The sequence below is a fragment of the Euprymna scolopes genome, chromosome 23 (genome assembly GCF_053919585.1).
Source record: "Euprymna scolopes isolate OS-2025 chromosome 23, ASM5391958v1, whole genome shotgun sequence".
In the NCBI taxonomy this organism is placed as follows: domain Eukaryota; kingdom Metazoa; phylum Mollusca; class Cephalopoda; order Sepiida; family Sepiolidae; genus Euprymna; species Euprymna scolopes.
In genome coordinates, this window is record NC_136504.1 from 11,743,272 (window position 1) to 11,758,286 (window position 15,015).

At 35.9% G+C, this 15,015-nt stretch overlaps 1 protein-coding gene across 1 annotated transcript in view; it reads right to left on the minus strand.

Annotated features, from left to right (window-relative positions):
• Positions 1–4,718, minus strand: part of LOC145245750 (3'-5' exoribonuclease 1-like) — a 39,677-nt gene extending 34,959 nt beyond the window's left edge. The window contains exon 1 of the mRNA XM_080107349.1: positions 4,475–4,718. Within this exon, the coding sequence (XP_079963475.1) occupies positions 4,475–4,582 (108 nt within the window). The 5' untranslated portion in view covers positions 4,583–4,718. The remainder of the gene's footprint in view (positions 1–4,474) is intronic.
• Between the last annotated feature and the right edge of the window lie 10,297 nt (positions 4,719–15,015).

Consider the following 15,015-nt stretch of genomic DNA (forward strand, 5'->3'; position numbering starts at 1 on the left):
TGCACAGAAAATATGTCTTGCTTGAATGTAGGTATGAACAGAGCATTTTTTAGAATACAGTTACAGATTTCGCCTTTATTATTTTTTAGGGATATTTTAGCATCGCCTCTTTTCATTTATTTGACTACCGTCGGCAAGTTCGACAAAATGACTTTAAGGATTAAAGTTTGAATCAAAATTAATAAAATTAGATTCCTTGGTGATAATGTGGCGCTGTAGCACGACAGTCTACAAGGAGATTTTTACCGTTTGTGGTATTGTCAAAGTTACATGTGAATAGAAATGTATGTTCTTCCTCAAAGTTCTCAACGTTTTTTACGGAGTCCATTTTTGAGCGTTTATATCGACATTGGAAACTTTTGTGGTTGGGTCGTCCACAATTATAGCAGATAATTTTCTTTTTCTTGGGAAAATTATTTTTGGAGATGCTGCAGTGAGGTGCATAATTTGGTGGTGTCTGCTTTCAAGAAGCATTTTTGAACTTCATAATATTGCTGGAGTTATTATTGTCCACGAGCATACAATTAGTCTCTTCGTAACTGCGCAATGCCACTTTAAATTCACTGAAATTTATGGGTTTGTCTTTCTGAGTTATAACAGGTGTAAATCGGCTGGAAGTCCCTTGAGGGTCACTGATATCAGCAAGCTATTGCTTATTATTTCACCTGAGAGTTTTAAAGCATTGGCGGTTGTTTCTGCCCTTATAACGTAGTCAGTAATCGTTTCATCCTCGGTATGTTTCAGAGATGTTAGTTCTGTATAAAGGGATATTATTTTCGGTTTCTCTTTTGATAAATAATGTTCTCTTAATATGTTCAATGCTTTCTTTCCATCATCCAATGCGTCTCTTATAATCAGAGACAGACTTCTATCGTCTAAACATTGAATCAGTTCTGCAAAAACAGTTGCGTTCTTTTCAAGAAATTCAGGGTCGTTTGGATTCTCTGTTGGAGATTGTATGACTTTGTGTAGTTTTCGAATCCTTAGATATCCCAGAAATTTTACCTGCCACAATTCCAATTTAGATTCCGATCTGTCAAAGAAAAGACGGTGGCTGGGCGCATAACCTGTTAAGTTTTGAGACATTGTGTTGAACAAAGATAGCGGCGTAGTTCAGATCAGTAACCAAGATGGCAGCCAAGAATCAAATGCAGTCCGTGGCGTAGTTAACGGCGAACTGATTGAATCCAAAATTCAACAATTTTTATAATAATTTTTAAACGTTTTCATTGGTTGTTTAGCACAGCCGTTGGTTATAGAAATGATTGGCGAATCCATTCATCTCATAACCCCATCAGGAGTCAAAAACATTTTACAGATAATTTACTCTTTAAGTAAACTATTTGAATGTAAAATAAATTCCTATTAAATTAAATTAAAGTAGTAAATAATAGTTGAAAAAAAAAAAAAATTATTCGCCATGGGTCGCATCAAGCACATCAGTTGATGACGTCACTAGATCGTATGTACATTTTGGAAAAGTTCACATAAAAATGGTAGTGCCTACCGTTCTATAATTGAATACCCCCACCCTAAAAAAAAGAGAAACGAAAAAAAATAAAAATGTTTTTGTAAATCACTCATGAAAACTTAATTGTTTTAGATCAATTAAAAAGCATCAAAAACTATGTAACACAAAAAAAATGAAGAACATTTTTTTTTTTGAAAACTTTGTTATTCAAATGTCCACTAAAAACTCCTCCGCGGAGTGGCAAGTCATTTTACTACACGCGTGCACATCATGTAAGAACAGCGTAAACGAAGGCGGTGAGGTAGCTCAAAATAGTTAGAGGGTCCAGGGATTAATACCATGCAAACGGTAAATTTGCGACGGGGTTGAATATCAGATTCGCATTATCCTGTACGGATAAGGTCCCGACGTCCCACTTTGTTCTGAGTTTGGGGAAGAGCTATCTGACATAAGCGGTGTCGAGGCAGAAAATTACCCTAACCCTAAAACCCCTTCAGCATGGATTTGACAAGCATGAGCAAATTTTGGAGTTGTTACAATGAGGGGAAAATTTTCTTACGAGAAAATAGCATCTTACGAAAAGAAGGACCTATGTGCGTCATTTGTCATAGACAAATGACAGAAGTAAAAAGGAACAAAAATTATTGTTGGAGGTGCCCTTCACATAAAGAAAGGCACATTTCAATAAAACAAGGGAGTTTTTTAGGAGTTCAGCTGCCATTGACAACATTTATCCAAGTCTCATATTTTTGTGCATATAAGACCCCTGCAAAACAATGTGCCAAAATGTGCACAATAACAGACAAAATGGCCATTACGTGGTATGGCTACATTCGGGACATTTATTCGAAGAAACTATTAGCAACCCCAACAAAATTAGGGGGCCCCGGATTAATTGTGGAGATAGATGAAAGTATCGTAATGAAAAGAAAATATAATCGCGGGTGCATCATACGACAGAAGTGGGTTTTCGGAGGTTTAGACACTATTTCAAAAATTGGTTTCCCGCGATTATGTCCCAGACAGAGCAGCCGAAACTCTGATACTTATGATTAGGGACATGATACTGCCTGGTAGTATCATCCATGCCGACGCCTGGAAAGCATACGAATGGATACAGAATATCCTTGTCACGTCGCCATATGTGCACAAGACTGTGAATCATTCACAGAATTTCGTGAACCCTGTGACTCAAGTGCACACCAACAGAATAGGAAATATGTGGATGGTGTGTAAACGGAGATTGAAAACAATGTATGGTGCATCATCCTCAACTTTACTGTCACATTTGGACGAGTTTATGTGGTGACAACAAGATGGTCGCACAGAGAGCAATGATTTTACAAATATTGTGAAACAAATCGCAGAATTTTACACGGTTAACTAACCATGTGGAACTGTTTACTTCTTATAAAGATTCTAATCATGTGAACTGTTTTTTTGTTTTTTTTTAATTTTAATTATTTCAACCGTTGAATTACCAAAAATTCTAATTATTTGAACTGTTTATTTTTTAAAATTCTAATTATTTGAATTGTTGAATTAAAAAAAAATTCGGTATACCAAATTCTAATTATTTGAACTGTTGAATTACCAAAAATTCTAATTATTTGAACAGTTTATTTATTTTTTTTTTATTCTAATTATTTGAACTGCTTATTTTTTTATTTATTTTTTTTTAATTCTAATTATTTGAACTGTTGAATTAAAAAAAATTCGGTATACCAAAAATTCGGTATACCAAAAATTCTAATTATTTGTGGATTTATAAGGGGTAAAAAATACTAATTATTTGAACTGCTTTTTTTTTTCTTAAGTTACCAACTTGGCACTTTATTGAAGGGGTAATTTTTCGCCTCGATACCGCTTACGTCAGGATAACCCAAATTCGTTGTCAGCGCCTTCAAAAACTCTAAATAAACAAATTTTATTGGTCGGTGTTCTGTTGTTGTGGTAAAAGTAAACATTTACCCCTTTTTTTTATAAATAAATAAAAGAAAATCAATCGACGCTTCTACACTATTGGGACGAGATTTTGGAGTGGATAAATATAGTTTTCAGGATAAAAAAAAAAAGACCATGGTTTCAACTTTCAACTGATATTTTTGTCAATTCTAATTAGTTACAATGGTAGCTTCCAAATTATAGTTGCAATTACCTGAATATTACTGAATTATTAAACAAAACAACTTCAACGTGTTAGCGGGTGAAAATTTTCCGCCATTTTGTTTAAATCGAAACGGAAAATTACCTCCCTTTAGAACTCTGTGTTTTACGATCGTTTTCTTCACATTCTATTTGTTTTTAATAAATAATTTTCTACTTTATCGATTTTTGTAATTTCTAGATATAATCATCTTAAAAATTAAAATACGAGGACTACGTAGATACCATTGTTTTCATGTGAAATTCAGTATCACGATTTCCGAAATTTCGTTCTGATAGTGTAGAAGCGCAAAAAAAAAAAAAATAACCGACAACGATGTTTCTTGTTTACATAACGAAATTCAAATACGATATTGAAACTTTGGTATTATTATACAGTTAGGGTTAGGGTTAGGGTTTAGGGTTAGGGTTTAGGGTTAATTCGCTGTCACGGTGTTTGTATAAATTTACCGAAACTTTTTAAAATATCAATTCGCCGAACTTTACTATTCTGAAATAATAACGTTATTATTTAGAAACCCATTCTTAGCATAGGGAGGATGTTTTGTAACTATTCTGTACTTTCACCTAACAGTACCGTAAAACTTGAATTTAACTTTAAAATACTATTTTTAAAAAAGTACGGTATCTTCTCCGCATAACTATTCCATTCGCATATAAATTTCAACTAGAATTAAAGTTTATACACGAAAGTCAAATATTATGGTTCATGTGTGTTCCTAAACCAAAAATAATGAATATCTCTCGGAAGAAAGAACAGATTATTATTTTAGAAATGAAGCCAGAAAAGTTAAAGAAAAAAAAAAAGACGTTTTATTATTTTTTGGAATGAGTTACCAATTTTGTTGCCCGTGTTTTTGTATCCAGATTCTGTTTGGTAGTGTCGCATGGTTCTTCTGTAGATTCGGTTTTAGTCGAAGTTGTTTCTAAATTTGCCGACGCCATATTTAAAAATATTTGGAAATATTTAAAAAAAAAAAAAAAACTTAAAAACAATTTTTAAACTTTTACTCTCTCCGGTTCGATTGAAAACAAAGGTCAAGCACAAGTTTCATAGAATATGCCCGGTGTTAATTTAAAATTGTTCCTTTATAAAAACAAGCCCGTTTTCAAACGAGGCTAACTTGAATTTGCTATTTGTTAGGTGTATCAGAATTTTTGTAGGAATTTGGGGGGGGGGGTTCGAATTTTTTTTTCGAATCTATGTGTACATTAATACAAACCCGAATTTTTGACACCCCTAACACGAAACTGCGAATAAAATATAAAAATCTCGTAATTTCTCTTTTAAAAGTGGGTTATTTATTTTCTTTATGGATTATACTTCCAAAATAAACTATTAAAGTTGTTTTAAAAGTAATAGAAATATTTTTTTTTTTAAACAGTAATGAATTTTCCGAACTCAATATTTTTCAATTTTTAAACTTTAAAAATCTATCAAAATTTTTTATCGATTCTATTTTTACGATATTTTCAGGGTCAATGTGAAATTTTATGTTCTTTCCAATAAACCGAATATAATATTTTAGACAAACGTTTTTTTTAAATTCACGCCCCCCCCCCATTTTAAAGTTTCTATTAAAAAGTAAATAATTAATTTACTCACCGAAAAGTAAATAATTAATTTACTCACAAATTGAAGAGAAAAGGTCAATAAATAATATATTCAAATTTAAAACAAAAAAAAACGTAGTGTTTTTTAGAATTTTATCTGTAAAGTTTGAAGTTTAAAACCTTTTTTTTTAACCACGCTATTTGTTTTTTTTTTTTTGTGTTTTATTTTTTTTAATGGAACCTTGGTCCTTGCTCCTTTAAGTGAAAAAAAATTAGGGCTTGAATTACATTTTTCGAGGAGTTATAAGCTTAGAAAGACAGGTGGTCAAATAATCCACGCCTCCCATTTTGAAATGTCTATTAAAAAGTAAATAATTAATTTATGTACCAAAGTCTTATATATCACAAATTGAAGAGAAAAGGTCAATAAATAATATATTCAAATTTAAAACAAAGAAAGAACTGTTTTTTAGAAATTTACCTGTAAAGTCCGAAGTTTTTTTTTTTTTTTTTTTTTTTTTACAAAGGCATCACCACATTATCAAGGCCCAGAGGCCACTCAAGGATAAGGGTTAAAGAGTGTACAGTAGAAATTGGTCAATATAGTAATCATTAGTAATGAAAATTTGGTAAATTTAATAACTTATATGGAACGGCTCATCAAGAACTTATTTACTTTAGACTTGAACACAACCATATTGTAGTCAGCCGGAAAGCAGGAAAACGGAAGACAATTCCACAGGCGTGCAGTTCTAAGAAAGAAGCTTTGTTCATGGAATCTACGTTTAGGTTTAGGCACAGATAAAGAGTGGGGGAAATTATTGATAGTGTTTACAGCTAGACAAGTGTTTCTTGTGAAAGTTTGGCGAGGGGGGACCATAGATTGAAGCTCAGTTGAACACTTTCCATGAAAATAACGATACATCAGAGACAAACTCGCAACATCTCTTCTGTGAGATAGAGGTTGCAAGGAGGAGAAAAGGACATCTCCTACGAGGCTACGAAGTCTATTTTGAACTCTATCAAGGCAGGACAAGTCCTTTCTAGCAGCTCCTGCCCAGATGTGGCAACAGTATTCCATCCTTGGACGTACTTGGCTCTTATATAGGTAGAGAATAGCATCAGCAGTGAGATATCTACTGGATCGATAGAAAGATCCCACCATTTTTCCAGCGGCCTTGGCAACAGATTTGATATACATGTTCCATTTAAGATCAGGAGTAATGGTCAAGCCCAGAAGCTTGTCAAAACTTGAGGCCTCCTGAAGACGAGAGCCATTCATTTCAATTGAAGACAAATGTGAATTAGAATGTTGATGATGTAAGTTTAAAACCTATTTAAAAAAAAAACACGTTTTTTTTTGTTGTTGTTTTTGTTTTTTTAATGAAACCTTGGTCCTTGCTCTTTTAATTGAAAAAAAATTAAGGCTTGAATTAAATTTTTCGAGGAGTTATAAGCTTGGAAAGATGGGGTGAAATTATTCACTATTTTCACGAACTTTCTGACACACCTAATTTGTACCTCAATTTAACTATTCTTTTTTTTGTACTTACTTCATGCATCTATTATATCGCGCTGAAATAACAACGTTTTTGTTTAGAAAACCATTCTTAACATGGTGAAGGGAAGGTATTTTGTAACTATTCTCTACTTTCACTTAATAATTTAATAAACAAATATATCGTCAAAATTGAATTTAACTTGAAATAAAGCACTTATTTTTTGTGGGGGTGTTGCGGGCCAGGATATAAATATCCTAACTCGCTACAAAAGAAAATAATGAAACGAATGGAAAGAAGGAAAGAAAACTCAATTGCTGGATAAAATAAACATGTCGTTTATTTCCTGTTGAAAAATGAATGTTTTAGGTGTAACTCGTGTTCATGTCCGTGCGTGGAAAGAGGAGTGAGTAATGTAGTGGAACGAGAAATGGCAGTCCAGCGTGTAGACACAGAAAAAGATAGAGGGTTGACATCAGTAAAGCTGCGCACATATGTTGATACTTGTCCATGTTGAAATGTCTTCAGACCACTAGCTGTGGCGAACTTGTCTGGTTGATGGACCAAAGCAAAAAGGAAAAAAGAGTGATGAAGTCAATCCAGTTCATGGAGAGAGAAAGTGTATGAAGTATACGTACTGTCTGTTGGCTCTTGCCCACGTAACAGGTGACGTGGGGCGCGCATGCGCCCGCGCGCCCCAAAACAGGGTCGTTGGTCCATCAACCGTTCAGGTCGGAAGCTGGTTCGAAAAGGGTAGGAAACAGCTTGTCTCTTGCTTTTATAGTTGTTTCCGGTGGTCTTTTTGCGCATGTGTGGATTTCCTTCAAAGGGGAAATGACGTTGCCCATGCATGCATATATATGCGTGTATGTGAGTACATCATGTGTGTATGTTAGCGTGTGTGTATATATACGTGAATGTGAGTGTATGTACGCAAACATGAATATATCTACGTGTGTGTACGTGTGCGCGTATGTATATGATAAGAAATATGGCTTGAGATGTGAACGCATTTTTGTGCGACACTAGAAAAGGCTTGCACAATGCTCCCCTTCCCAGGAAAAAAAAAATATTATGCAGTATATATATTTTTTTTCTTTTTTAAGTAATGTTTTGAGCAGTTGACTGTTCATCCTATTTTTTTTTTTTTTGGTGTGGTTGTTTAAAAAAAACGTCAAAAACGGCGTTTGTTCATAAAAAAAAGTATTTACTTATGCGTGGAAAAGGCATTTACTCTTTTTTTAGGCTGACATTTGTTTTGTTTTTTTGTTGTGTGCTGACATGTGCAACGAGTTGCTTGGACAGTTAAGTGAATTGTTCGTTTGGAAGGAAAATTTTGTTAGTGTTGACGTGATGTGTCCAGTTGACTGTGTCTCCGCAAGTGAGTCTGCGGTAGTGTGTGTACATTGTCTGTACGGGCACTTGTTGTGCATTCGTTCATGTTGAACGGTGAGTGTGGTTGCCGGATGCCAATGAAATTTCCAGTTGTGAGTTTATCAGCATGCGTGGTGCATCTCAACTCGTATTGTTGATTCAACTTCTTCCTATGTGTTCATAGGGATGTCCTGTAATTGTTTCTTTGTTGTTGCGTCTGCTGTGCGGGAGAGAATGTGTATAGGCCTATGTGATTTTGCTCCTCGCGTTTGTTGCAGGGTAATGTCAGGAAACCGTGAAAAATGTTTATCGAGCTCGAATTTTTCTTTATATTCGGTATGAAGTCGACAGCTCGTGTTTATTTTTCTGCCGAGTCTGACGAGGTGTTTCGTCATTGTAGCTCACTTGTTTTTCTTTGTTGAAATGTTCGGGTTTTTTTATCAAATAAAACGCGCGTCTCGCTCATAACAATTAATTTCAAAAAGGTAGAGTCACCATGCGTGTTCGTTTCACGTCAGTCGGTCGCCAGTTTGTTGCGGGATTTGTAGTATAGAAGGAAATGCATGTTCATCTCACATTCAGGTGTCACCAATTTGTGGTGGACTGGTGGATATCTTATACATATCCCCCAGTCGTATAAAATAGGAAAAATTAATTGTCTTGAGGAAGAGACGAACAACCTGTTGAATTGAATTAAACGAACTAGGATTTATTTTGTGAAGAAATAAATTAAATGAAAGGGTACCGCATGTGTTTAGTTTGGCGTGCGTCTCTCGCTGTTAACTGGTGAGAAGGAAAGTCTATAGTTTGGCGTGCGTCTCTCGCTGTTAACTGGTGAGAAGGAAAGTCTATAGTTTGGCGTGCGTCTCTCGCTGTTAGCTGGTGAGAGGGAAAGTCTATAGTTTGGCGTGCGTCTCTCACTGTTAGCTGGTGAGAGGGAAAGTTTATTGTTGTAGAGAGAGAGAGAGAGAAAGAGAGAGAGAGAAAGAGAAAATGTCAATCCAGGCCATGGAGATAGAAAGCGTGTAAAGTGTACATACTGTCTGTTGACTCTTGCCCCACGCAATAGTAGTAGGTGGCGTGAGGCGCGCGTGCCCGCGCGCCCCGAAAGGGGCGAATGGTTCGTCGACTACTCAGCTCGGAAGGCGAGTTGAAAAGGGTAGGAAACAGCTTGTCTCTTGCTTTTATAGTTGTTTCCGGTGGTCCTTTTGTGCATTTTGGATTTCCTTCAAAGAGGAAGTGACGTTGCCCATGTGTGCGTATATGTGTGTATATGTGAGTACATGTGTGTACGTTAGCGTGTGTGTATATGCACGTGAATGTGAGTGTATGTACGCGAACGTGAATATATCTACGTGTGTCTACGTGTGCGCGTATGTTTGTGTGCCCGTATGTATATGACAAGAAATATGGCTTGAGATGTGAATGTGTGTTTTTGTGCGAGACTAGAAAAGGCTCACACAGGGGGTGGATAAACATCACCTATATGTTTTGTTCATTCTCAAGAAACCGTCTTCTCAGGTATTACCTTACTTCGGGAAGCCAGATTAATTTATTGCCAGTCGGCTGAGGTGCCGACATCGGGAAATGCCGACGGATTAAATGAAGGCTATTTTTTTTTTTTAAGGTAAATGACGATTGTGTAGAATTCCCAACAGGGAAAATAAAGAGTGAAAAAATAAAGTCAATAAATTACTGTTACCAAAGGCAAAAGAAGTAACTTTTCTACTAACCTGTCTATTTGCATGTGTTTGTGTGTGTGTGCTTTAAATATTTAAAAGCATTTTTATTTTCATATTATATCAATAACTTCAGAATCTTGTAAAGTCGACATATTCAAAGCAGTGCCCTAGACAAGAAACAAGATCTACCACTAAGTGTTTTGTGGATTCACTTGTGATAGTGTCTCTGCGCCTGACTAATAGGCAAAGAAGGAGTATGGAAGCCGGCGATAGACAGAGCCTATCTACTCCTTAAGCAATTTAGGTTTGCAGACCGGTAATTTGTTTGAGTCACCAGCTCTAGGAAGGTTGTCGTCCAAGACTGGAGAGGCCTCCCTCCCCTTTGATTTAGTTTCAGAGTTTTCTTTCTCCTAGACGGGTGATCTGAGAAGATCTACTGGGTCCATCAGCCCTGAGAGGGTTTGCTCAGCGCCTGGGTCCTAATCCAGGTATTTCTGTGACCCCGCGTGGTTAGTTAATGTTACAGGGTTAGTTTGTAGAGGTTATATATCTAATGAATAGTTACACTCCTCAAAGTAATTTAGAGGCATGCAGTGGAAGCAGTTTTGTGTGGAGGCTTGTTAGAAAAGCGTTAGTGCGGATTAAGACTTTTACCTTAGGTTTTTCCTTTTTTTTTTTAACTTTATGTTAGTTTAGGTTAAGGATAACGTTATAGTTTGAGTAGGTATTAGGAATTGAGCCAAGAAATTTTGCCCAGTCACTGTATATTTAGGTTTACGAAGGTTAAGGTGTAGGTACAGTACACTCAGGGTATAAGTGGAGGTACTTTTTAAGTTATGGTGTATTTCGTATGTATAATTAAGTAAATAGATATTTGGGCAAGTTTTCAGTAGATACAAATAGAAGTTGTGTCAGTGTTTCTACTATTTAGGGGGAGATAATTTCAGTTTTCATTTAAGAGTCATAGAGAGTTTTGCATGACAGGGAGTATCGGATTTGGTTTAGTATTGTTTGTTGCAAAACGATCTAGGAAGAGGCAATTGTTATTTAATGAAGATCGCTTTGCATCCGAGATGTTGGAGCTGTGTGGGTTCGCACTTAAGAAAAAATTGCCCCTTTAAAGACCAACCTTGTGCCAAATGTGGTTTAGTCAGACATCGAGCTTCCCAGTGCCGAACTAAATATAAACAAAGACAAAAATTTGAGTTTAAAGGAAATGTGGTGTTGTCAAAAGAAGAAGTGAGACAAGGAGGTAAAAGAAAATTTCTCAATACAAAAATAAATGGTCACATAGTGAAACTACTTTTGGATACAGGTAGCGATATTTCAATTATTGATGAAGTGACCTGGAAGAGGATTGGGTGTCCAAAACTAGAAAAAACATTTAACATTGCCAAAGGAGTATCCAGCAAGAGATTAAAATTCATGGGAGAATTTAATTGCAGTGTATCCCTTGGATCAAAAACTTTTTCTACAAAAGTGTCAGTTGTTCCAAGTATAAATTCTTTCCTTTTCGGAATTGATTGGATCATTTTGTTTGATTTATGTGAACTACCCATAAATTCATTTTGTAACAGTGTGAGTGTAGCTGAAAAGAAAAATGCCAAACAAAATGATGAAGGCCAGAGGAATAGTTGGCCGAAACGTCGTGAAAAACAGCAACCAATAAAAATGAAAACAACAACTAATAAAGATGAGAATAATAGTCCGAAATAAAAATAAATTAATATATATAATGCTCATCTTAAAAATGAATTCCAATTAAGGAATAATATATAAAATGAGGATTTTCTTACGGTCTTAAAAAGTGAATTTCCCAGGGTTTTTTTCTGAGGGGCTAGATATGTGTACTAAGACCAAAGTGAATTTTGAACTAAAGCAAAATGTGAAACCTGTTTTTAAGCCAAAAAGAAACGTCCCTTTTTCTTCAAAAGAAGATATTGAAATTGAACTGCAGAGACTGTAGGAAAATGGTGTAGTCAAAAAAGTTGACTATTCTGAGTGGGCAAGCCCCACTGTATATGTTAAAAAGAAAAATAAGAGGATTCAGGTATGTGCCGATTTTTCTACAGGCCTCAATGACTTATGGATCATAGTTCACATCCCCTGAAGACATTTTTACAAAGCTGTATGGAGAGAAAATTTTTTCCAAAATTGATTTATCTGAGGCTTACCTTCAGGTAAAAGTCAGTGAAGAATGTTTGAAGTATTCGTGTATCAATACCCATTTAGGACTCTTCAGACTCAAAAGCTCCATTTGGTTTGAAAGTAGCTCCAGCGTTATTTCAGCAAATAATGGACACAATGTTTGCCGATTTAGGTTTTTCAATCGCATATTTGGATGACATTCTTTTAAAAAGTAGAAATGTGCAGAAACATAAGGAGCATATAAGAACAGTTTTCCAAAGAAATGTGAATTTTTTTTTAAAGAGATAAAATATCTAGGTCAAATTATTGACAACCAAGGCTTCTGCCTTGAACGGATCCTCAGAGAACAGAAGCCATTGAGAGGATGCCAGCACCTAGCAATGTTTCACAGTTACAATCTTTTTGGGGGTTTAGCACAATATTATGCCATCTATATCCCAAAAATGCATAAGTCGAGAGTACCATTGACCGAATTATTAAAAAAAAAAAGGACGAAAGTGGATTTGGTCAAAGGAGTGCCAAAGTGCATTTGAAGAGATTAAGAAATGCCTGCTATCTGATTTACCACTGGCACACTTCGATCCACAGAAGGAATTGATTGTGGTGTCAGATGCAAGTGATTATGATATAGGAGCAGTACTTCTCTATAGACTGGAAGACGGGTCAACAAAGCCAATAGTTCATGCTTCCAGATCACTTTTGCCTGCAGAGAGAAACTATTCTCAAATTGAAAAAGAAAGTTTAGCAATAATTTATGCAATTAGAAAATTTCATAGATTTATTCATGGCAGGATTTTTACGTCGCAGACTGACCATAAGTCCTTGTTGACTATTTTTGGATTTAAAAAATGCATACCCACTCACACTGCAAACAGGCATCAACGATGGAGCATAATTCTGTTGAATTATAATTTTAAAATGGAGTACATTTAATCCAAAAATATCGGACATGCTGATGGACTATCCAGATTGATTCAAAAGTGTGCAGAACCTTTAGAGGACACAGTGATAGTTGCATTAAGAGAGGAAAAAGAACTCTCTGGACTGCTGTGCAACACGATTCGAGTTACCAGTGACTCTGGACGACATCAATAAGGCAGCAGAAACAGATGAATTCATTGTAAGAACGAAAAACCAAGTGCAGCTAAATGACAAGTCAAAGAAAGACTCGAAAATTTTGCCATTTTCGATTTTCTCACAGACTTTATTGTATGCAGACAGAGTCGTCATACCGACCACACTGCAAAAAAGAATGCTAAAAGAATTCCATAGCAGTCATCCAGGCATGTCCAGAATGAAGGCCTTGATGCACGGATATACATATTGGCATAATATGGACCGGGAAATTGAAAAAATTGTAAGAGAGTGTTGAGGGTGTCAGCTAGCAGCAAAGGCACCACCTGTACAGATACAACCGTGGCTGAAGATGGATGCATCATGGATGCGGTTACACATTGACTATGCAGGTTCGTTGAATGGACATTACTTCTTAGTGGTTGTCGACAGCTTTACAAAATGGCCGAAAGTGCTTAAGTGTAAGCATCCGATATCGACTAATACTATAGATGCATTAAGACATCTCTTCAGTCGTTTTGTCAGTGACAACGGCACCTAATTTACCAGCAAAGAGTTTGAAGAATTCTGCAGGGCCCTATCCAGTGAACATTTAAGAACTGCAATATACCATCCAAGGTCAAACGACCTCGCAGAGAGATTTGTTGACACGTTCAAAAGAGCTTTAAGAAAACACCAAGGCATGAACACTGATGAGAAGAGTCTTGAAAATTTTTTGTCTGTATACAGGATCACTCCTAACCCAAACACGAATGCCGGTTTGTCACCAGCTGAACTAATGTTCGCACGGAAAATCAGATCCGTATTTGACAAGATTTTACCAAATGCAACCAAGACAACAGCGAGAGAAAATCATTCGACAAAGTTCTATACACCTGGTGACAAAATATTCTTCTTGAACTATAGGACTGGGAAAAGCTTTTGGGAGGAGGGGATGATTATGAAAAGAATTGGACACATATTATATTCGGTAAGAAGTAGTAAATTTGACTGTCGCAGGCATATGAATCAGCTAAGACCTTGACACACTGATGACTACAAACAGGCAGAAGATAATGAACTGCCCTTAGAGGTATTGTATGACTCTTTTAATATTCCTCTACCCATAGCACAACCTACTCTGAGAGTAGTATCTTCTACTCCAGGTCAGAGAGTACCAGTTTCACCACCAGCTCCACTCCCTCTCAAACGGTGTTGAAGAGAAAAAGTACAAGGGTGAAAAGAAAAGTTAATCGGCTGAGCCCCAGACCTAAAAACAAACGGTATTAAGCAAAATTCTCTAAGGAGAAATTGGCTTGAGGGAGGTGTTATGTGGAGATAGGTAACCAACCCAGAACATTCTACAAAAAGGAACCGAGTCACCGGATTTCGCCGGACCCTTGCAAAAAACAGAGACTCACTCCCTGAATGTTAACACACTGTATTTGTCTCTATGTAAATACATAAATAAACTTCTCTTTTAGTATTCAAACCACAGTGTATATTCATTTATTCCTTTCACGGGATATTTTATCTTTGATTGTCTGAATAATAGGCCACCTTAGGACATATCATTATCTAAATACATGTTAAAGTATGAATATTTTCATTACTGAAAAGTAACTTTCATATTCTTTTTTTTTGGGGGGGGAATAAAATATTTTGTCAAATTTTGTTTTCCTCAATTTCTCTTTGTACAAAATTCTGTTTATGTGTTACGGTGAGGGACCAGATTAACGGAGAATGTCATCAGTGTTACACAGGTGGATGTGATAACGTTTTTCTTGTTCCTCGGCATCAACAAAAACATTAAAAGGTGTCAAAATCAGCATCAAGACGAAGTCCAATATAAAAAAAAAAAATTTTTTTTTTACATAGGCATAACCACTTATCAAGGTCAGACACCACTCGAGGATAAGGGTTAAAGAGTGTACATTAGAAATTGGACAATATAGTAATCATTAGTAATGGAAGTTCGGTAAATTTGTTAACTTACATGGAACGGCTCATCAAAAACTTGTTTACGTTGGACTTGAAGACAACCATATTGTAGTCAGCCGGAAAGCAG